This window comes from Pygoscelis adeliae, unplaced genomic scaffold (assembly GCF_000699105.1).
Source record: "Pygoscelis adeliae isolate BGI_AS28 unplaced genomic scaffold, ASM69910v1 Scaffold106, whole genome shotgun sequence".
Lineage (NCBI taxonomy): Eukaryota > Metazoa > Chordata > Aves > Sphenisciformes > Spheniscidae > Pygoscelis > Pygoscelis adeliae.
The window spans coordinates 4706076-4728789 of record NW_008824939.1 but is presented as its reverse complement, the minus strand read 5'-3'; the positions used below and the strand labels follow the sequence as shown (position 1 = coordinate 4728789).

The 22714-nt window shown below is 36.7% G+C and overlaps 1 protein-coding gene across 1 annotated transcript in view; it reads left to right on the top strand.

Annotated features, from left to right (window-relative positions):
* The first annotated feature begins 92 nt into the window (after positions 1-92).
* The window catches only part of METTL8 (methyltransferase like 8), a 29406-nt gene continuing 6784 nt past the window's right edge, over positions 93-22714 (top strand). The window contains 7 exon segments of the mRNA XM_009325433.1: positions 93-200; positions 7396-7551; positions 11951-12042; positions 16759-17150; positions 17743-17792; positions 20277-20340; positions 20672-20811. Of these exon segments, the coding sequence (XP_009323708.1) occupies positions 196-200; positions 7396-7551; positions 11951-12042; positions 16759-17150; positions 17743-17792; positions 20277-20340; positions 20672-20811 (899 nt within the window). The 5' untranslated portion in view covers positions 93-195.

Sequence of the window (22714 nt, the reverse complement as noted above, 5' to 3'; positions counted from 1 at the left end):
GGGGGAGGATTGTAAAGAATTTGTTTAAAACTCCAGGGTCAACGGCAACTTCTTGAGATTTACGACACTTCATTTTTGTATTTTTAGAGCTACGTCCCAAAAGTTGTCACTATCATCAACAGCTACTTGGCAGCAGAGCAACTGAAGTCTGTGGAAAAACTCCTGTCCTTTCCTTGCCAGAGGCCAGGCGCCCAAATGGGGTAATGTGGAAGCTGATGACCTTTTATGTGTTTCACTGTCTGTTCTTCAGGATCTCTGAGTGGAACCTTTAATCTTTGCTGATACTCTAACAAAAGACAGATTCCTGTGATTTTCTGGTGCTTTGCAGTTATTTAGATGAAGTGAGCTAAACACACTAACACGGTGCTTGCAGTTGCTCCTCTGAAGAGCAGGATCTACAACATTGCCAGTGACTTCAGAGCTGACAGGACAAGTTGCACCTAAGCAAAGTCCATGTGGACATCCAGAGTCTTGCAGGGATGTAAACGAACAAGGTTCTTCACTGTAAATTATAGATAGTAGTAAAATTCATGTTGCTCTCTCTCTGTTCTTAGCATCTTTAATAAAAGAAAAACATGGTTTGTGTTGAGACAAATCATCTTTTGTTGGGCAATACAGTTACATGTTCAGTATTTTGTAGAAGATAGGGTTGAAAAACAATTTAAGTGATTGAAAGATATATTTGGAGACTTAGATGTATGTTCACTGTGCATGTATATATATACATAAAGTCAACACAGCTTTTTTTTTTTTTTTTCTTCTTCCTATGTAAGCACCAGCCAGCAGAGGGTGCACAGGTTAACTAGGAAGTGTTACTTCTGAGCTATGTTTACCATTGATGGCTTCCTCTTGATGTTAAACTTGTGAATAGATTAATTTAGTAAATCAGTTTCGTGTTGTATTCTGCTGTATAAATAACAGGAAAAGACGTGAATTACCTCATGGAAAAAGGGGAAAAATAGGGGGGGGGGAAGTAAAGGATCGCACAGAATACTTATGTATTTAAATATCATATCCTACAAACACTCATTGATATGTGGGAAGACAACTTGTCTGTAAAGTTAAACAAATGTACAGATATTTACAGGATTGTAGCCTAAAGAATTATTTGTGAATTTGCCTCTTTGTTATGCAATATTTAAGAAATTTGTACTAAAGTGACTGGTATCTTCTTAATTTCTATTATTCAAATTATTTAGTCAGTAATATTTATAATTACACTGTTGCTGAGTGTGCCTTCAGTAGGTGTTACAAACAGGGAACAGTAGAACAATTAACAGTGAAAACATTATTATAAATAGATTCAGTACAAAAGTAGAAATTCCATTCTAAGAATGATTCTAGGATATCAAAAAATAGTTTTAGCTTCAGTTGGAATGAAAATATTCTTCACAAGTTGAAGTATTTTGGATTCAGTTAAAATACTCTATTGAAGCTTCATTTTGAAGGCAAAATAGTCTCTGATAGTGAAGTCAGAACATCTCTATTATAAATTGAAATGATGATGTTTCAACAAAACACTTGTCCTGATCAAAACAAAATCTTAGAATCATAGAATCATTAAGGTTGGAAAAGACCTCTAAGATCATCGAGTCCAACCATCAACCCAACACCACCATGCCCACTAAACCATGTCCCTCAGTGCCACATCTACACGTCTTTTAAATACTTCCAGGGATGGTGCCTCAACCCCTCCCCGGGCCAGCCTGTTCCAATGTTTAACCACTCTTTCAGTAAAGACATTTTTCCTCATGTCCAATCTAAACCTCCCCTGGCGCAACTTAAGGCCATTTCCTCTCATCCTATCGCCAGTTACTTGGGAGAAGAGACCGACACCCACCTCGCTACAGCCTCCTTTCAGGTAGTTGTAGAGAGCGATGAGGTCTCCCCTCAGCCTCCTTTTCTCCAGGCTAAACAACCCCAGTTCCCTCAGCCGCTCCTCATAAGACTTGTTCTCCAGACCCCTCACCAGCCTCGTTGCCCTTCTCTGGACACGCTCTAACACCTCAACGTCCTTCTTGTAGTGAGGGGCCCAAAACTGAACACAGTATTGAAGGTGTGGCCTCACCAGTGTCGAGTACAGGGGCACAATCCCTTCCCTACTCCTGGCCATGCTGTTTCTGATACAGGCCAGGATGCCATTGGCCTTCTTGGCCGCCTGGGCACACTGCCGGCTCATGTTCAGCTGGCTGTTGACCAACACCCCCAGGTCCTTTTCGGACAAACAAAGGAAAAATCTTTCAACATTCCAAAAAATAATAAAAACAAATATATTAAAGTGTCAGCAGAACTGCTGCATTTCTTTAAAATAGTGTGATTTTCTTGAATCAGCATTTCTTGACGAGCTTCTGTCAGAATGTTGTATCACCTGCCTTTGCAAGTGAAAAAAGAAATAGGAGCTCAGGTTTAGTTTAGGGTAGAACAAATTACATTAGTCATCTGTAGCAACTGAACTCCACATTTTATCCATACATTAATTCAAATAAAATGCTTTTGTTAGTTATTTCATGTTCACATTAATTGATTAAAGATTCAGTAAATAAAATACATCTGTATTTCTAAGGTAACTGTTTCTTTCTTTCCTGTTGGCCGTTCACGTCTCTCTGATCCTGCAGTTGCCATGATTTTATCTTTAGTTGCATTTTTTTCAGACTGTCTTCATTAGCTTAAAAAAATGTTAACTAGTGTGGTTGATTCCCTCAGTACTGAGGAGAAAGCTTTCTTTGCTTCCACTGTCTTCCAAGATCAATAGATGCATATGCCAACAAGAATTAACGTTGCAGTTCATAGTCTCAATTGAAGAATATTTTCCCTTTTTTTATAGGAATGGTATGATTGCTTCTTAAAAATACAATTCTAAAACCTGTAGTTTTATAAGATAGTGCAAAAATAGTTTATATAGCAGAGTAATTTCAACAGGAGTATCAAGATGGAAAATAGAGTCTGAGAAACAATTCTCAATGAATACAAAATTAAGACATTAAATAATTTTTTTTTTTAACTCTCAAGGACTTTTAGCTCTCTGCTTGTCCCTTACAGTTGTTTGTCTGCTTTCTTACTTTTAGAAGTGATTATATAGTACCTACATACGTTGTTTTATCCCAAATAACTTACCTTCAAGTTCTGTTGCTGATTTCCTGGATGTATGGTGATTCAAGTAAATGTTTTCAGTAAATAAGCAGTTTTATCTCCCTCTCTCCCTCCCTCCCTCTACCACTGTATAAACTATTTCCTCTTTGCTCGACTCTTTCTAACAGGCTACCTGGCAGGTGGTGTAAGAACAGGCTCTTCTTACTCAACACTTCTGTACATGTGGTTAAAATTGTATCTGGTGGGGTTTGCTTGTTTGTTTTTATCTGCTGTTGCTTTTTAACCAATGTTAACTGTGTTGTCTCTACAGGAGTCAGAATAAATTAAAATTTTTGTTTTGTTTTTCCTTTCCCCTCGGTAGTCACTGCTCTGCAGCAGTTTTACTGAAGTTGCTGTGTGCCCACAGGGAGGTCTGCATTGTTCCTGGTGATGATGCATGAGAAGGAAAAACAGTTGAGAGTTTTAGATCTGCTGAGTTTGAAAACTTGTGAAATATCATATTGTTTAAAATGTGCACAATTTTTTTTAAGTATCTCATTGAAAGACTAATTGTGAAGCCCCAAGAGGGCACGTTTAGTCACTTGGCAGAATAGAATAGCATTAAGCATTCACTTAATGAATGAGTCTGGTTGACAGTAAAGTCCCCTCCTCTCCCCCCGCCTTGATTTGAAATATTAAGAAATATTAATATGTATGTATTTTAAAAATAACCACTGGTAATTCATAGTTATGCCTTCTGTGTTACCATTATCTTGAAGAATTTTTCACTTTGTGTCCATGATTGCCACTTGCATCTGTTTTGTGTAAGGTGTTCTGAGTTTTGGTAGTGTTTGATGGTGATAAAACAGATCAGCTACGCTTTACAGGAGAGCATTGGGGATTCATTGTCAAATGTTGTGTAGATAAGCTTCTAGGTGCCCAGCAGAAGTAATTGTATGAAGTTCATTGTTTCCAGAATACTTTTCTGTCTGGAAATGTAACTTAAGCTGCACATACTCTTCCTAATATAGGCTGTTGTTTTTCTTTGTAACAGACTCTCTACAAGTAGGCTTAGTGATTGGAGATGGAAGAAGAATTTGTTAGCTTTGTAGTTGGAGATCAATCAAATGTCAAAATGTTTTCATCCAATAAGTTCATTGAACTAGGTTCTTGGACAAAAATGACAGGTTATTTCTGTTCTGGTCCCATCCCCCCCCCCCGACATCGCTTTCAGAACTGATACTTCTCAAGGATTGTACTCATCAATGAAGTGGTTTATGTATGTTTGGGTGTGTAATTCACTATTTAAAAAACAAGATTAGAACAGTTCTTTTCTCCTGTGTCTTTAGTTTTTCCTCTGTGGATGTGACTGCTCAGGTTTTAATGCCAACATCAAACAGAAATGTATTATTTCAGGTCTAGCTGGCAGTTGATGTGTATACCTTCTTCTGCATGTCCACCTTCAAAAAGCTGTACTAAAGGTGTTGTGTTAGATTGTCTGGGGAGGGGAGGAGTTTTAAGGCTGTTTTCTTAAAGTTTCTCAACTGAACTGAGGACCTGATCTGTGTTAGTAACAATGACAAAATTCTAAAGGCTAAACGGTAGTGCTCCATAGGGAAAAAAGTCTTCCATGTTGCTTTTCAGTGTGGTTACCAAATGCGTTGTTTCTTTAAATTTTTTTCTGAAAAATAGTTATGCTGCCACAAAATACAGGCATTTTTAATGTAATTCAGTTTCATGATAATATTCTTAAAGATGAAGGTTGAGTTGCTTTGATTAATAATCAAACGTAAAGCCTTCCTGACCATGGCTCTGAACAAGGAAGTAACTCCTAATTCTTTCAGACAACAACATTTCTTGCTGTTGTGGCTTCAGGGTATGATCATCTTATCTGACAAAGAGAAGGGGTGTTTGCCTGTTTCATTAACAAAATCAATTAGAGCAACAGTTGAGCAGTGACTTGCTTCTGAAAATGTAATTTAGGCTTCTGAGTCATTTAGATGCTTTTTGAACTTTTAGTAGCCAGATTGCCCATTAATCTCATGATCCGTGGATCACTCTTAAGTCTCAGGGATATACATGCATGTCTCCAAGGAGTTCCTTCCCATTTAACACTGGATGCAACAGTAAACTTAACTCCCCCACCTACCCCACTCTCCTTGCATTTTCTTGATGTTTCAGAATTTATCAGCTAAAATTGTGCAATTATCACTCAAAGGATCACATTCTCATAAAAAGAGTTGCATCTCTGGATTTTACTGATGCAAGATCATCTTAGTCATCTGACTATAATTCCCATCTGTGCATCTTTTCATGTTCTTACTGAGATATTTAGAAAGCCAAGAAAAATTATGTGACTAGCCTAGCAGCTGAATCATTGTATTTTATGTTGAATATCAATGCTGGCACAGGAAATGCAAAGATACTAACTCAGGTCTTTTTGAATGATTGAAGGAGGAAGAGGATTTGTAAACAGTTTGCAACGTAATCATGGAATCTTTATCCAGGCATTTGTGTAACTTAATAGTAATAATTTTAGATCAGATTGTGGTTTGGGGGATTTTCTATTTGTTTTTGTTTTCAAGAACATTGCCTTTATGTAAATTACACATTTTGCAGAAATTGTCATGGTGTCTTAATTTTCATGTCTTATAATTATTATTTCATAATATCCCATATATATTAATAATTATGCATTATGTTATGAAAAATGCATACATATTTTCAAAACCAAAGCATGAACAGTTTGTAGTAATTGAAGGATAAACTGGAATTGTTTTAGTTGCTGAACCACATTTAAAAAAAAAAAGCCATAATAAACTCGTTAACATTAGGAGAGATTTTAATTTTTTAATAGGACTAAATGTTACATTTTCACTGGATGGTGATGCCCCATATCCTGGTAACATTGCAGTCCCAGCAGCCAAAATTTATTGGTGTTTTTATTTGGCATTGACAGCCAAAAGGAAGACCCCATTTTATTTGATCTTTGACAAATAAAAAGAAATTTTAACCTTTTTTCCTCTTTTTTTTTTCTTTTTCTCTCCATAGGCTTAAAATGAATAAACAATGCCCTTTTTAAAGCATGACTCATTCAAAAGTACACCTTAAATGAGGAATTGTTCATTTAATTGAAATGATTCCTTTGCCAGGCTTTGTATTGATGTGTACAAATTAATCTTTTTTTATTCACAGTACAAGACTTGTGATCAAATAGTACTATTTTCCTCAAGATAAAAATCTTTACTTTGTAACCAATTTGCACAGAATGTTTTCTAATAATGTCTTGTGCCTGTTCTTTTGTAACTACATTTTGTATTTCCAGTGCATTAAATTTGTATGTGTGGTTTATACAGAAGCAGCACTCAAAAAAAAAAAAAAAAGGCAGGAAAAAATAGGACTAAGAATAATTTTTAAAGTCATATGCAGAGCACTTGAAGGAAAAAAGAACAAAGGCATATCAGGGTAAAAGTAGTGGGAGGGTTATTTCGTTTTACTCATCTCCTAGAAAGCCTACATTAATGAGAATATACAAAAAAAACCCCGACCGAAAAAACCCACCAAAAAAACCAAACCAAAAAACCCCAACAAGACAAAATGCTGGTACTAGCTACACACACTTGTTATCTTTCATTATTAACACTGTATGAAGAGATTCCAAGTAAAGTAAAATATAGCAATGTAATAGAAAAATCTCAAGCACTTTATAATTTGCATGAGTAGAAATTTAACATTTAAAACCATTCATTTCAAAGAGGGCATTAGATAGGGATCAGGAGAATACACGGCAGAAATTCTGTTAGGCTTTCTGGTGCATGATGTTTACACTTAAAAAAAAAATATCTTTCATTTCCTATCTAAAAGCATAAAACCACAGTCGCAGTTCTAGAATGAAACCTTTTGAATATGGTTACCTAGTGAGTGGGGTGAAAAACGTAAATCTCAATGACGGTATATACCCACTAGAACAAGTGGTTTCTTTACTGATCACTTCTTGCTTGTCTTCTTAAAGGTACAATGTCAAACTTGGTTTATTGTTTTACTGTGTATTTCTTTTGTTTCCCCTGCCTGATAGGACTTTGAAATGATACCAAATAATTCGTCTTTCAACTGGTTTCATTCCAGTAGCCTACTTTGGGATTATTTGGGCTTTCAGCACACTGAAGGGATGTTGCTATTTTCTAAAAAGCATTTAAATTTATATTATAGTAAAAGATTATTACTAAAGCTGATATTGGTGCTTGATTATTTCACCAGTTTCTCATGTAAGTGACATAAACAATTAAGTTACAGCAAAACTGTAATTTGAGTTAATTGTGTTTTCAGGTCTCTGAACAAAATGAATTTCATTACAAGGCTTTCTGCTTTATGTCTGAGGAAAAGCAAGATGCAACAGAGGCACCAAAGTAGTAGACGACCAGCTGTTCCACTTGGATCACGGATTTTAACTGATCCTTCTAAGGTTTTTGAGCATAACATGTGGTGAGATGTTTCTTCAAGGCTGATTTTTCATATAGTTTTGTATATTATTTACTGTGCTGAATAATGGTATGTGTGTATATATATATATAACAATGGACTGCCAGAATAGATGTGTAAAGGTAGGGCTAGAGAAAACTTGAGACTGTCACAAGTAACCTGACAGTTACGAGTTCTCAGTGACTTGCGTAAAAAGCTGCTGAGCAAGTAGTTAGTCATGGAATGAAAGGCAAAATATTGTTATAGATCTCCTATAGATATAGGAGGAAAAGTGCAGAGATAAGATAGTCCATGTTATTTATAATGGCTGAAAGTTACTAGTTAGGTACAGTAACGCTGCATATTGGATTAGTGCTGTATTCTAAAATTGACACCATTCTGAAAGGAACATGTAAATGACTTGTATTCTTCTGAAGGTGTACTGAAGATGTAACAGATAGTTCAGCAGAGATTTCCATACAGTGCACAATTGTCAAAAAAAGTTAACTGAATCTTAACATAAATAAATGATATAGTAGTAGAGAAAACATTAACATGTAAATGTTAACAAGAATAAGAATTGCCCTGATTTGCAGCAGTACATCTCCATCTCTAAAAGGTATTTTTATGATTAATGGGAGCTCAGAAAAGAGTGAGAACACTGGTCAACACAGTGGGAAAACTGAGATTGAAAAGGCTAGGATTTTTGACCATGGAATGGAGATGAATACAAAACAGTAAGTGATACAGGAAGTGTTAGAAGGATAGAAGAATATCTAAATCTCTCTAGAAAGTAGAAGAATATCTACCTAAGATTTTTGGAAGACCAGGAATTTTTATTCCTGTAGTTCATAACTTAAGAACAAGGAATATTTGATGAAAAGAGAAGAGGGGAATTTAGAAGCTTTACAAGAAATTATTTTCTACATAATTTTTAAATATATTTTTAAATTCTGCCACACACCATTTGTGAAAGCAAGGATTTAGCAAAATTAGAAAAGGGACTGGATGTGGCTAATGATAACCAATGGGTAACATAGGAGTAACAGATGACAAGTTTCAGGACTTAAGCTTACTTCATAAAAGTAATCTGCAGTTCTTATACCTTCCTCGGTGGTGTTCCCTGCTGGCAACTGTCAGAGGTTATTGGACAAGCTTTTGTTCTGAAATGAAGTTTCCAACTTGCTGGGTTTTTTAAAAAATATTATTCTTTTTAGTAGTCCATTTTATTTGTTAATTGGCCCATTTTACTTTTTAATCTAAATTATTTCAAAAGTTTCTCTAATAAAATTCTGATGAATGAAAAGGTCTTAAGAGAAGACACAGACACAGAAGATTGTCTTCTAGTTGATAAACTAGTATCTTAGTTACTCTATTTAGTCTCTAAAATTGGGCTTAGCTCATGAGGTAAGATATGCAACTAGATCTGTCACCTATTACTGTTTTCTAAACTAGATGTCCTCAAGCCATGGTCCCCAACACATACCACCTTAAGGCCAAATCTGGAGTTATCTATACTTCTGTAAGTTCCTTGGTCAAAGAAGCTGGCTGATTATTGTGTTAAAAGAATGTAAAGTTTATCTCCGTGTTTCATAAATCTATATGCAGTGTAGTTCTTAAGCATCTGCCAGACTCAGTACCTCCTGCTAGGTGGAAAAAGCCTTTACTTGTGTGAAGGCTGATTCAAATGTAGGCTGTATAGTCATTTTTTTTTAAGATTTTAAGAAAAAGGCCACCCTTTTTCTGTAACATTGTACCTCGATGAAACTCGGTTTTGTTTCATTTTTTAATTTCCTTCCAAATAACTGATCATGTGTCGCTTCAGTTTTTCTTGCTAGCATTCGGTGACAGTAATACAGAGTTATCAAACTATGATGCAGGTGGCTGGGATGGATTGTGAAGACGGGATTGAAAGGAACAGAGTTGTTCAGAAAGTAGATCTGCAGATGAATCCACATAGCTCAGAAGGGAAAACAGGTGAAACTGAGTTGGAGCAGAGGTTGCATGGAAGTTGCGAAGGTCTTGATAAATCAAGAACCTGGCTATGAAGTGGGGGCAGGTCCTTGGAACTGAAGCTTGCTGAATGAGCAGGGTTCTCACAGGGAAGATAAGGGGGATCAGGATGAGTGGTGGTTGAGCTAAATAGATCATGCCGGGTGAGTGTAGCATTGATGTATGAGGATCTATGTGCTTTTGTTTTCCACTCATCTTTACTACTTCATAAAGTGGCATCTTTCTTTGCCTGTATGTGAATTGGCAGGGAGCCAAGAGCTGTTACCATTGCTGCTAGGAATACTAAGCAAATTAAATTTGGGAACTAATGCTTTAGATATTTGCTGTGGTGCTTTTCTGTCATTTTGAGAGAGAAGTAACGAATGATGCTAAACATTGGAGCAAAAAATGTCTGCTTCTATTCAGGTTAGTGATTGGCACAGTTTTCACGTTAGTGGTTTTCAGAGATAATTAAACCCTATGTTAGCAAACAAGTTAATGGAAAAGGACTAAGTTGAATAGGCTGAACTGAAAGTAGCATTGCTTGATCTCGTGTCAGGCCTACTCATGTTTACAGTTCCTGGTGTGGTTAAAATGGATAGCTTCCTTTGCTGCTGTCAATGTTCAGCTTAAAACACCTCTGTATTTAAACACTTCTGTGCTTAGAATTCTTCTGTATTCTGTGTTCCTGCCGGCTTGTATTGCGGAAGGAGCTGCCTCATTTGAAGCATCCAAACTATATATAGTTTGCATAAGAACTATGCTATGTCCCCTCTTTTCCAGATTTTGATCAAGAAGTGCTGCTGCAGTCCTGTTGTTTCAGGTCTTCCATATAGAAAGTTCTAGGAAAGAGCCGAAAGATCTTTCTTCAGCTTTATGAATTTCCAAGGAGGGACAAAAGGAAAAAAAGTTGCTGATGAAGATAGAGGACTTCAGGCACCTATAGTATTGTGTGTAGAGCCCTTAAGAGCTCTGACAGACATACAGTGATGGATTAAAATTGATCAGCTAAAGCTTATACCATAGCAATCATCTGTCAGAAGGGCTGACTGTATATTATTGCCATCTGAATAGTCCTTGGTTTCAGCTTGCTAGAATAGGCAATGTCAAAAACGGTGATAGCAGTGAAGGAAGCAAGTCTTTCCAAGAGGATGGCTGCCTAGTAATGCTTCGGTCATTCAGTTTTCTTTTACTACAGCACATCTGTCAGAGCCTTGACACTGCACAGGAACATTTGGTATATGAACAAATACAGGAAGGGGAGGGGCAACCTGCTGGGGACAATAATGAGAAATATTTCAGTAGAGATGTGGAAGTCAAGTCTGAGGCAAGCAGACAAATATGTACCAATTAGTCTCCCACAATTAACAAAAGAGGAACAGTGATGGTCTAAGAATTAAATTACCTATATGTCACCTTGCATGAACAGGAAGATGCTTGTTAGCTTTTAGAGACGATCAACTCTTTTCAAGTTGGCACCTTGTTCCTTTTCCCATAGTCACCAATGGAATTTTATTCACAGGCTTTCAGTTAACTGATTTCAGTAGGATTAGGATCTAATAGATTACTTGAATTATATTATCTAATTTAATCTGATTTCAAAAACTGTTCAGACTGGATGATTTGGAGGGACAGATGATTTGCTTTTAAAAGCTGCCAGCAGCATGTTTTTGGGCACTCCCCATTGTGGCCTGATCCAAACACAGAATCTGCAGGGAAGGCAGTTTAGTCATCAGGGTCAGATCTTGGCTTGGTTCTGTGACCATTTGATGGATTAATATACCATGAAGTGAACTACTTTACACAAATATAGATAGCATAGACTCTGGAAACATTGCAGCACTGCTTGTCTTAGGACTGTCTCATTCTTCTTTTTTCTAAATGTTTCCTGTCTCTATTCCCCAAATAAGTAAAATCCTGTTCATCAATTCCACCTGTTCCACTTGAATAGGTGGATTATACTCCCTGTTTCAGGAACAGCTGATGCCTTTGCTAAATGACCTTTGTTCCTCATCATAAACATTAGTAATGTGAGAAGTTTCTTGCATCAGGGTGTTTGTTGATAGGTCTATTATTATATCCAGCTAAACACAATTCTAATGGGACACTCAAAATACATTCCTATAAACGCACTCAATTTACAAGATATATGTTAATCCTACTATTAAGAGAAAAAATGCATACTACTTCAGCCTCTTTGCAGTTGGAAGATTTTTCTTAATCACTTGAGTTTTACCTAACTAGTAATTAATTTTTATCTACCATAGACTGAAACTTAGTTTTTAACTGTTGGTCTCCTTGTGGTCATTTGCTTGCATTCAAAATGAAAATGTATTTGAGACAGTGTAGCTAATTTGTGACTGTTTTCCCTGGAGAAAAAAGATTATGGAAAATTCTGTTTAAAGGCTGGTTCTTCAACTGCCTTTTGCAGGGACCACATGCAGTGGTCACAAGAAGAAGAGGAGAATGCCAAGGAAAAAGCAGCAGAGAACTCACTTGTGAAAGTCCAATGGGAAGACCAAGGTAACAAATTCATAGTGGCTTAAAAATTCCTATTTTAATGCTATTTTTAAAGCATTTAAAGATTAAAGCATTAAAATCCAGGAACACTCTTTTTATTTCTACATTCTTTTGTCTAAATTTGTTGATTTTTTTTTTCCTTTGTTGCCTCAAAAGATTGTCTCAAACTGTGGTTTTCTAGCAATTCAGTTACTTATTTGAGCAATTTTGCATTTGCAGGGGCAACAGGCTCTATGTAAAACAAGTACATCACTATGGTGCAGTTGCCAAGTTCTGGCTCCTTTTGCAGTTCTTCAGAATAAAACTCCTACTACACAGGACTGTTACTTCATTAAAGGGAATGAATTTGCAGCCAGCTAGGATGCTGGGGATGAAAGTTCCCATGTACAATATTCAAATGCTTTTTAATGATTTGTGGACTGTTTAGAGAGCTAGTGTTTGTACATTACACCATATTTCAGTTAAGTGCCATGAAAGTTGCGCTGGTCCCAGCTGGTCCCGGCTTGCTGCCTTGGCCAGGCTGAGCTGGGAGTGCTTTCAGGAAGCAGTGTGTTCACTTTGTGTGGAAGGTGTTCCAATACATCATGCAGAGTCTGCTCTGTAAATGATTAAGGAATTTTGTGCCTGTCTTCAGAAGGGAAACTTAATGTATTCTGCATTTCTGAAGAATGATAGCTCTAGGTTCAAACTGGTACACTAAACCCTAGACTAAACTCTAGGATAGTTATGTGTGCTAAAGCTGGACTATCAACTTGATAGTAACATAGAAGTCTGGATTCTTAATTTGTTCCTTTATTAGAAAGATATTCTGAAAACAATTACTTGGATGTCCTGGGCCTCAGTTTACCTAGAGTGTCTTGAACTTGTCAAATTAGATAGTGTCATTATGATCCTGTGCTCAGTTTCATTTATGTAACTAGGGCACATGTTGGAGTTTATTTGAATTAGCTGTGAATGTGTCTTGGATTGTGTGCCCTTCATCACTTTGAATGCTCCGGGATTGTTGTCCTGCCCTTTTCTGTTACCTCCCGCAGTCTTTATCTAAATACAGGAGTACAATGTATGTTTTTCAAAAATCACATCTAATATTTTCATGTGGTTTGTATAAAAAGTTGAAAAAGAGCTCATAATTGAAAAGTAAGCTGTGTAACCATGTGGCTCATGGAACCTTTCATTCGTCATCTACAATCAGTTAGAACTTAGTTTGTGTTGGTGAGAAATGGAATAATCGGGCATTTGTCTAGTGCCACGAAATACAAGAATCCAAGGACGTTGCCTATGAATGCCCCTCTGTTTAGAACTTGAATAGGTGAGCATTGCTGATAGTGTTCCTTCAGAAAGCTTCAGCTTCATTCTGCAAGTGGAAGTACATTTTGGCCTATTTGTCTAGACTGAAGCTAACAAGCAGGTTATTTTGGGGCCTTGGAAACTACAGTAAGGGGAAAAAAGACAAGACAGATTTCAACAATACTATTATATCACTGAAATAGAATAGTTCTGGTGAGCCTCGTTAAAACAAGAGAAGTTAAACTGAATGAACTCATGATACTACCTTTAGGAATTTGATTTACTTACTAGCATGTCCAGTTTCTTCTCAGGCATGCCTGCTAGTGTTGAAAGATTCTGTTAAGGAGAAAAATCAATCGCCTAAGTAAGGGAATTTTTTTTGTCTCAGAAGGTTATACGTTTATTAGTTTTGTCATTTTTATATCCTTTGAAAAATCTAGTAGTCAGGCTACTTAAATACACAAAATGAAACAACAAATTATAATAATACTGCATGTGTGGTTATTACACAGTGGTGCAGGAGTGACCAGTGAAAGAATGGAAAGTGAAGTGTTCTTTCACTTGAACTTACGTAATACCATACTAATACAATTTGAAAGGCTGACTTTAGCCATTGCTTTCCTTCAGTTCTGAAACCTGGAAAACTTGATGGGAATGTAAGTACAAGGGTTCTGAGCAGACTCGTAGAAACGTAGTGACTATAACAAGGGGTGATAAGATTTAAGAACCTTTTGAGTAGAAGGTTTGTTTTTTATACTGAAGCCAAGCAATCTATGAATGTGCAGCTTAGACCACTGAAGTCTGGTATATATGACCTCAATCAACTCTGTACTTATATTATAATAAAAGTCTCTACAATTACTCTGCATGGTTGGGTCTTGCCCTTTAATAATACAACTGGATGTATTAAATGTTAAATTTAAAAAATTATGCAGATTTCTAGGACAAGGCATTCTGCCACCTCCTTGCCGCTTCCCACTGCCTGTCTGTGCCTCTAATGATAATTCTCAGCCTTGTTTATCTCTGAAAAGCTGTAGCGATTTAGGAAATAGTATGTTAAGATTTAAATGAGAGTAGTAGGAGAAATGCGCCATATATTTACTCTGTGCATTTATATTATAAGAATTAATGGGTCAGTGTAAGTGAATAGGGACAAAATAAAAAAGGCAAACCATATGATGTACACTTAGCAAGAGACGTCAAGGGTAACAAGAAACAGTTCTGTAAATGCTTTGGGAATGAGGGGAAAAAACAAGAAAAAGATTTGGTTTGGTACTTAGGAGGCATGAGGAAGGGAAAACCATCAACAAAAGAGACATTGAAAAAGCTGTAATTCTTATCTTTTTATCAGCCTTCCTTTGAAAGGGTTATCTGCAGTCCAGTGGCTAGCACTATTAGTGCTAGTGAGGAGGAGGAAAGATCTTGTTCTTGTACTGAGAAAGAACAGGTTACAAAGTACATCCATAGAGTACATGGATGACTGGGAAAGCAGAAAAGAGAATATTTACTTTTTTAAAAAGGGAGGTGGGAAAAGAGAAGAGTCAGATAATTAGTTTCAATTCCTGGAAAAATACTGGAAGAGATAATCCAGAGCTTGCAGACACTGGGTTTGGAAGAACAAAGGAGATGAATACTGGCCAACAAATATTTTTCAAGAATAAATCATGTAAAGTCAAGCTAACTTCCTTCTTGGAGAAGGTTACAAGCCCTGGGGATAAGGAAAAAACAGCAGACGTCCTGAAATTTATCCTTAGTCAGGCTTCTGACTTGCTTTACTTGACATTTTCATAAGCAAGTTAGGCAAGCGAGAGCTAATGAAACTGCTTTTGGGTGAATGAATGCCTAGAGAGATCCTTTGAGAATGGAAGGCTGTGCTGGGCAGAGGAGTGTTTTGTTCTGTGTCCAGTTCTGCTTGGTATTTTCATTAGTGACCTCAGGAAATGGGAGACTTGAAGATGATATTAAGTGAAGAGATGTTTCAAGTATGGTGAAGGATTCGATTAGGATTCAGAAAGATCTGGACAAACTGTGGAAAAAAATGATCTGCAAGATATAAATTTGCTAAAAATAAATGCAGAATACTTTGCTTAGGAATAATTCCTTGAAAAAAATACTAGGTTCTGGAACAATTGGCTAGGTAGTCATTTTGCAGAAGAAAATCTGAGGGTTGTGGTGAATCACTAGCTGAATCAGCAGTGGCAAGCTGGGAGTTATAAACAGGTTTACAGCCTGTAAGCCTCGTAAGATATTCCTTTTGCTCTGCGTTGATAATGCCTTTACCAGAATACAGCACCAAAAAGTAGTAAATCAATTGGAGAGACTCTAGAGAAGAAAGATGAAAATGATCAGAAGTCTAAAAATCATGATTTACATGGAAAAAAGAAGAGAGGTTTAGACAATCTAGAAAAGAGATTGTTTATGGGAGACATAGTAAAAGACTTCAAATAAGTAAATAGGTGTTGCAAAGAGAAGTGAGTAATCTTTGCTTTATCTGCTTGGTTAATGGGACAAGAATTACTGGACTTAAATTGCAATAAGGAAATTTCTGGTTAGGTACTGGAAAAGGTTTCTAACTGTACAGATGGTGAAGGACTGTAATGTATTACTGAAGAAAGTTGTCAAACCTGTAAGAAAGGTGGTATTTTAAAAACAAGTTGGACACATTTCTGTGGAGAAGGGGTATGAATTCCCTGACTGGGTGAAATCCCTTCCGGTCCTATTTTTTGATATTCTAACATTCAGTTAGAATGTTTTGTGAATTAAAAGTTAACACAAAGGTCTGTTGTAAGACTCTCTGAAGTGTTTTGAAAGTAAGAAAGCCAATATGTTGCTTCTGACTATATTGTTATTTTCTGTCAAAACTGCATTGTTGAATGGTTAAGAGGGCATTGCTGTCTATTGGCTATGCAGTAGCATTTATCACTCCAGTTCACAGAACTGGATTTCTAATTGATGGGTTTTTTGAGAGATGTCTCGCTACCAAGAAATTTGCAATTGTTCATAGAGTTTCATAAATCATGAAATTAATTTCAGCTCAGTATTTCTTAAATAGGAGAAACATGGACAACATTTAATTGAAAAGATGCATTCCTTTTATAATTTGAGCCATGAAAGCTTGTCTAAGAAACTTAGGATTGCATATTTTGGTGATGCTGTTCTATTACGTCACTACATTTAAAAAAAAAAAAGATGATGCAGAAAGCCTGTCTGCCCCATCCTAAGTGACATAAAATCTAATTAAACCCTCATGGGAGTTATTTTGAGCACAGATTAAGGTAAGACCCAAAATCCGTATGTTTTTATTTAAATGTGTGCAATGTGGGAAACTACGGATTTTTAAACCGTAAATTTGGGGTCCATATTCTGTGTTGCTTTACAGTATTTTGTAGCTAAGCTCATATTCACCCAGTTTTTGTTTTGTTTTAATTTCAGATAAATATGAGAGAGAAGCCAGTAAATATTGGAATGAATTTTACAAGACTCATAAAAATAACTTTTTCAAGGATCGCAATTGGCTGTTTCTGGAGTTCCCAGAAATTCTTCCAGGAAAAAGGAAAGAAGAGTTGAAAACAGAAGAAAGATCTTCAGAACACACAAAAATAAATAGTGCCAACAGTTTTTCACATAAAAATGAAATGTTTGAGGCAGGAGAAAACTATTGGAAGAAAAATTATGGAGGTGGTTCCACTTCTGTACGAGGATATGTATTTAATAAAAACCGAGCAAAATCTCTTACTGACAATCCTCAGGCTAAAAACTGTGGAGAAGAATTTGGCAGGCTAGAATCCTTCCCTGGTAGTGACGCCACTTACAGAATATTAGAGGTAATGCACTGCAAATGTTCTACCCATCATATAGAACTCCACTTAATTGCTCAAAAGCCTGATAAAGATGCTTAGTAAGTATCAAGAAAGTAAACATTTGGAATTTGCCGTACTACATTCATTTATGGCAGAAACTTTCAGAGAAACCTAGGATCTGGGCTTTGTTTTCCCTTTCAAGTTTCTCCCAAATCAGAATTTAGGGCTAGATTGTCAGATTACATTTTCACTGGAAGTTGGGTTTCTAATTTCCTAAGGAAAGTTATGTCTTACAGTGCTTTGTTCTTGAAGTGCTCTGTCTTAAAGTGCAAGTACTTGACACATTCTTGCCAAATGGTGAAATTGGACAAGAATATTGCATTTTCCTATGCAGTTTGAGAGATGGATTCTCTCTTAACTTTAGAAAGACATTGAGGAGAAACATGATCATAGAAATGATTTGAGAGTTGTGGTATGAGCTGTTTATACATTTTCTGTCCAACATACCTTCAGCTCTAATGGATCCTACCTACCAACTAATTTAAGACAAAAATAAAAAAATACGAGGTTTTATTTGTTCATTTATTTTGACTTTTTGCTTCTCTTCTGATTTTAGGTTGGTTGTGGTGCTGGAAACAGTGTCTTTCCTATTTTGAAAGTTCTATGGTATGTAGTGCTGGATTTTCAAATATGAAAGTTCTGTTCTCATCTTCATTTTCTTCAAATGTTGGTGCTAGACCACTGCTGCAGGAAGTCTTGAGTGGACTGTTTTACAGCCCTGAAATTCTGATTGCTTGCAGACCACAGATAATGTTGGTAGCATCAGTACAAGATACTCCTCATATTGGTCAGCCCTAGTCTTGGGGGGATCATATTTGCTGACAAGGTTTGTCTTCAGGTGCATTCAGATTGATTTCTTGTAGTTAATCTCAGGCAGGTGAAATATTCTCTTGTCTTATCTGGTAGCTTTATGGTGACATATATCTCTTCAAAAGGCCAAAATCAGAGACAGTAGATAATGGCATGTGATCTACTGGTAAGAAGTTGTATTATTTCTGAATTTGGCTGGTATGCTTTGTCATACTGCTTCAGGTTTTAGTGTCAAGGAAGGCACAAGTCCTGTATTGCATTACTTACTTCCTTGAAACATCTTAATCCACTTAGCTTCCAGTTTTAGAAGAAGCCGTTTTGACAGCATGGCTTCCCTTCCATGTAGGCAGGAAGGTTTTGGAAAGGCTGTGTATGTATTAAGGGTTGAAATAGATTTATTCTTATTCGTGCCTCCAAGAGCTTAAGTATGGCACAGTTCGTTATTCTATAAATGAATTCTGATTGCTAGCATCACCACTATACAAAAATACTCCATTTTGCAGATATGGAAACAGAGAGCAGGAGGAATCGAGTGATGCACCAGGGTCATACATGAAACCTATTAGTGTTAGCAATGCATCTTCATCCCACAAGAAATGCTTTGCTTTAGACAGCATGTAAAGAAAGGGGAGCCCTGTTTCATATGAAAAGTTTGGAACATAACACTATATAGGGAAAAGATATCATGTGGCTGTATTAAAAAGATGAGACAAACTTTTGTGTTTTCCTCGCAGGAGGCATTAGTCATAGTTTGGCTTTTCTGGTAATTAAGAATCCACTCATTAGGTATTTTTCCTGGAGATCTCTATTCTTATGCAAATCCTTCAATCACGTTGGTTGGTACATTGAACAACTCACACGTTTGTCTTATATATGACCTGATGAAAACATCTCTTACCTCTTAGCGGGCCTGGCATTATAGCACAGTTGGTTTTACTCTGAATTTAATAATATAAAAATTGCCTTTTGTATGCATATAAAAAGAAGTCAGTGTCAAGTATGAGCGTACCCTGGCTACAAAAGAATTTTCCACTTAGGTTTGTAATGTAACTTTTAAACTGCTTCCCCCTGCCCCCCTTAAAATTTAAGTTATTGTTTTTTAATACAATGTATCATGAAATCACCATCCAGATCAAGCTGTGTCTTTGTTTTAAGTTGACTTTCTACGTAGCTCCTATTCTGCTCCAAAAAAATTGAAATAACATCCTAACAAGTCAGTTAGGTAATCAGCTTAACCTTTCCCAAGGGACTGGCTGGGTCCAAAGCCTGGCTGCTTGTCCTCATCCATGATAAATATCTAAACTCATCAACTGTCATGGTGGGCACAGAACTGATAAAAGTTTTGCTCAGCGACAAGGATGGAGTATATTTTGGTCCACAAGGTTGTCCTGCTGAGCCCTCAGAGAGAGGTCACTAACTCAGCTGTGTATACTGTGAGATTGTATAGGCACTGCCAGAGTTTATTGGCTGCCTTTCTAAAGAAACGGTCTGTCCAACATCTCAAATATTTTTTAAGAGACATTAATTGATCATGAGTTGACTATGAGGTCATCCCTCAGTAGGTTTTGAGGGGCTTGCTTAGTTTCTCTTAAATGAATTTTTTGGAGGTGAAAAAAATTTCTCCCTAGAGTTACTAGTGTCTGATGAATGGTACGAGGAACTTTGCAGCTGACTTAGTCTTGGATGGGAAAGGAGGGGAAAACAGTGCTACAGGAAATTCTTATTCATCTTGGCTTACAAAACAAAGGGGATAATGGAGGGAAACAACCAATACTGCTTAATCTAATCAAAAGCACAGCAAGGTGGCACATGGGAACCCAAACCTCTACAGAACTGTGGATGACTTTTGCAACACTCCACCCCTGCCCAAATCATACTGCTAATTAAACTGCATACATGGGCTAATGATAGAGACTTAATGCAGTGCTTCTGTAAGAAAATGTGACCTATTAATGTGCATTTATGTAATACAACACCAGGACATTGTCATCAATCCTGACAGCCCTCTGTGACCTTCTTTCTTTTCCTTTTCACTTCCTGCCTGACAAGGCTATAATTCTCCATTTTATACTAACTGCCTGTTGGTATTCTTATGAATTTGTCTGCCCTGTTGGTTCATTACAACCTATGTGGCTTTCCATGTGCTAGACATCAATAAGGCATGCTTGATCAAACCTGTGGAGAACCCTAAAGGGCCCTCTGTAGTTCCATGAACACTGATGTAGACTTTAATCTTTTACAATAATAATTTTTTAACTGATGTTGGTTTTGTTTTCCTAGCAATACACCTGGAACCTTTCTATACTGTTGTGATTTTGCTTCAGGAGCAGTGGAGCTGGTAAAGGTAATTCATATGCTTGCTTTAGAGTACCTTATAAGCCTCTAATTCAGGAGGCTGCCAGGAAGCCGTCTTCATGAAAAAGAATGTGATGGCTTTGACAACTTTTAACTGAAGTTTTCAATATTCCAAAGAACAAAGTCTTACTCTATGCAGAGAGGAATGAATACCATCAGTGAGCTTGCTTCTCAGCTTGAGTAAGATACCAGGCAGAATAGGCTTTTATATGAGATGTTTTACAATGCTGAATAATTGAAGAAAAAAAGTTTCTTGAGTCACAGTAAATGTATTAATACTACTGTTCTCTCTGTGCCTCTTTTCATCTTTTTCCTGACAGTCACATTCGTCCTACAATTCAGCCTGGTGTTCTGCCTTTGTTCATGATGTGTGTGATGATGCTTTACCCTATCCTTTTCCAGATGAGATCCTGGATGTCATTCTCCTTGTCTTTGTGCTCTCTACTATTCATCCTGACAGGTAAATGAAGACTAAAGGGCAAAGCAAATGGGTTAAATCTCTTTTATCACTGGAGGTTTTCAAGAATAGCAAAAAAAGATGATGAATCTTTAATTTATTATTGAATAAGCTACAGTATATATAAACCAAGGTATTTTAAATGCTGTTTCCCATTTTCAGGCTTCAAGAGAAAAGCTGTTCAGGCTAATTCATTAGTGAGCCTCCTGTCTCCATCAAAATACAAGGGGTATATTATAACTAAATACATCCATATGAAAAGTGACAGTGATTCAAGAAAATTACAAATTAAAAAAACCAGACTGCTAGTCTTCTGGAAGGAAATTAGTTTTAGTGATCAAAACCAAACATTCATGATTTAACACCTTACAATATGTTGATAAAGACTTAGGTTGCTGATTTAGCCACACACAAATGCTTACATGCAGGCCTTTTAAATCAAAATGCATTCAGAATTTTGTAACTTGTTTGGATTGAGAAAACTTGATCTATATTTTTCATGCATAGTGTTGAGTGCTGTTAGCCTTGTTACTAATGCCTCTCAATGTCTAATGAACCAAACTTTATGACTGTTAAGGCTGGCTGATTGTGAAAGTGCCCTTTTTTTAAATGGGAAAAATGCAAAAGAGGACATGTAAGTTAAATGCCTTGACTCTTCCTTTAACTAGATCATATGAAGGGAAATACATGCTGTATGTGTGGTAATACATGTATTACTTTAAGAATCTCATTAAAATGGGCTTGGCAAACAGAACAGTATTTGCCTAAGTCTGAGAACTGTTTCCCTGCCTAAGTTATTAATGATTAGTTTTACAGAAAAATCTTTCCCATATAGGATATTGGTCCTTCCTGTTCAGAGATGAGCACATGAGTCATGCAAAGCCTGGGTCCAGATTTCAAAAGCAATTCAAGCAGTAGATTTCAGATCTCTGTAACTGCGGTGATGCTGCCAGGAAGAAATTGGACAATAGAGACACATTCATTCAATTGCTTTACCTGTAGAAGCAGTAATCAGATGTTCTGTCAGAATTTCTGTGGATCTTTTCCTATTAGCCAGTTGAGAATGTGTTTGTCTTTCCCCCCCCCCCCCACACCCCCCCGCCCACCTCCTTTCCCCCATGTCGGTATCTAAAGGCTGACATGGATGCTTTTGTGTGTGTGTGTATACACACATAAAGATTTCCGTGTAATTATCTGTGTTGTGAGACCTGCTTTCCAAAGATTTATTAGTCATTACTGTCATCTCATAGCATTAAAATGACTGCATAAAGGCAAATGTAATCCAGATTCATCTTGCTCAGTATACATTTTTTTCTGGAAACTTTGAAAGTGGGAAATGAAAAAGAAAACCAAGAGAATGATGATGCAGAACTTATGTACTTTGGAGACCTGGAAAATATACATGAGAGGGACACATTTGTATTCAGCACAATTATTACTTAGTGATTTCTCTTCAGGCTGTTGTGTTTAGTTTTTGATAATTGCTACTCTTGCACCCCATTTTTAACACACTTCAGTTTTGCTAGAAGGCCCCTCTAAAAGCTGGTTGCAAAATTTGAAAGGTATTAAACTTTCTTCAAACTATATAATTAATGTGCTCTAGTCCTACGGGATGAGATTTCTCAAAGCACTTTCACTTTTTGTGCATGTACCTTTTTTTTCTATGTGCATAAAACTTATGTTTATCTAGGCAAAGTCTGTAATTCTGTGCACAACTATGTGTCTTGAAGAGTCTCTTATTCTTAGATGGTGCTGCCTTTTCTGTCTGTGGCAGCATCCTTGGTTGCCTGTGTTGAGCATGAGCAAAGAGGACAACTTTTAAAGCAATTGGCTTCCTCTAAGGGAATTTCATGCTTAAAAAGCGTATGCTGCTTTTTGTTCTTGTTTGTTTGTTTTTTTGGAGATA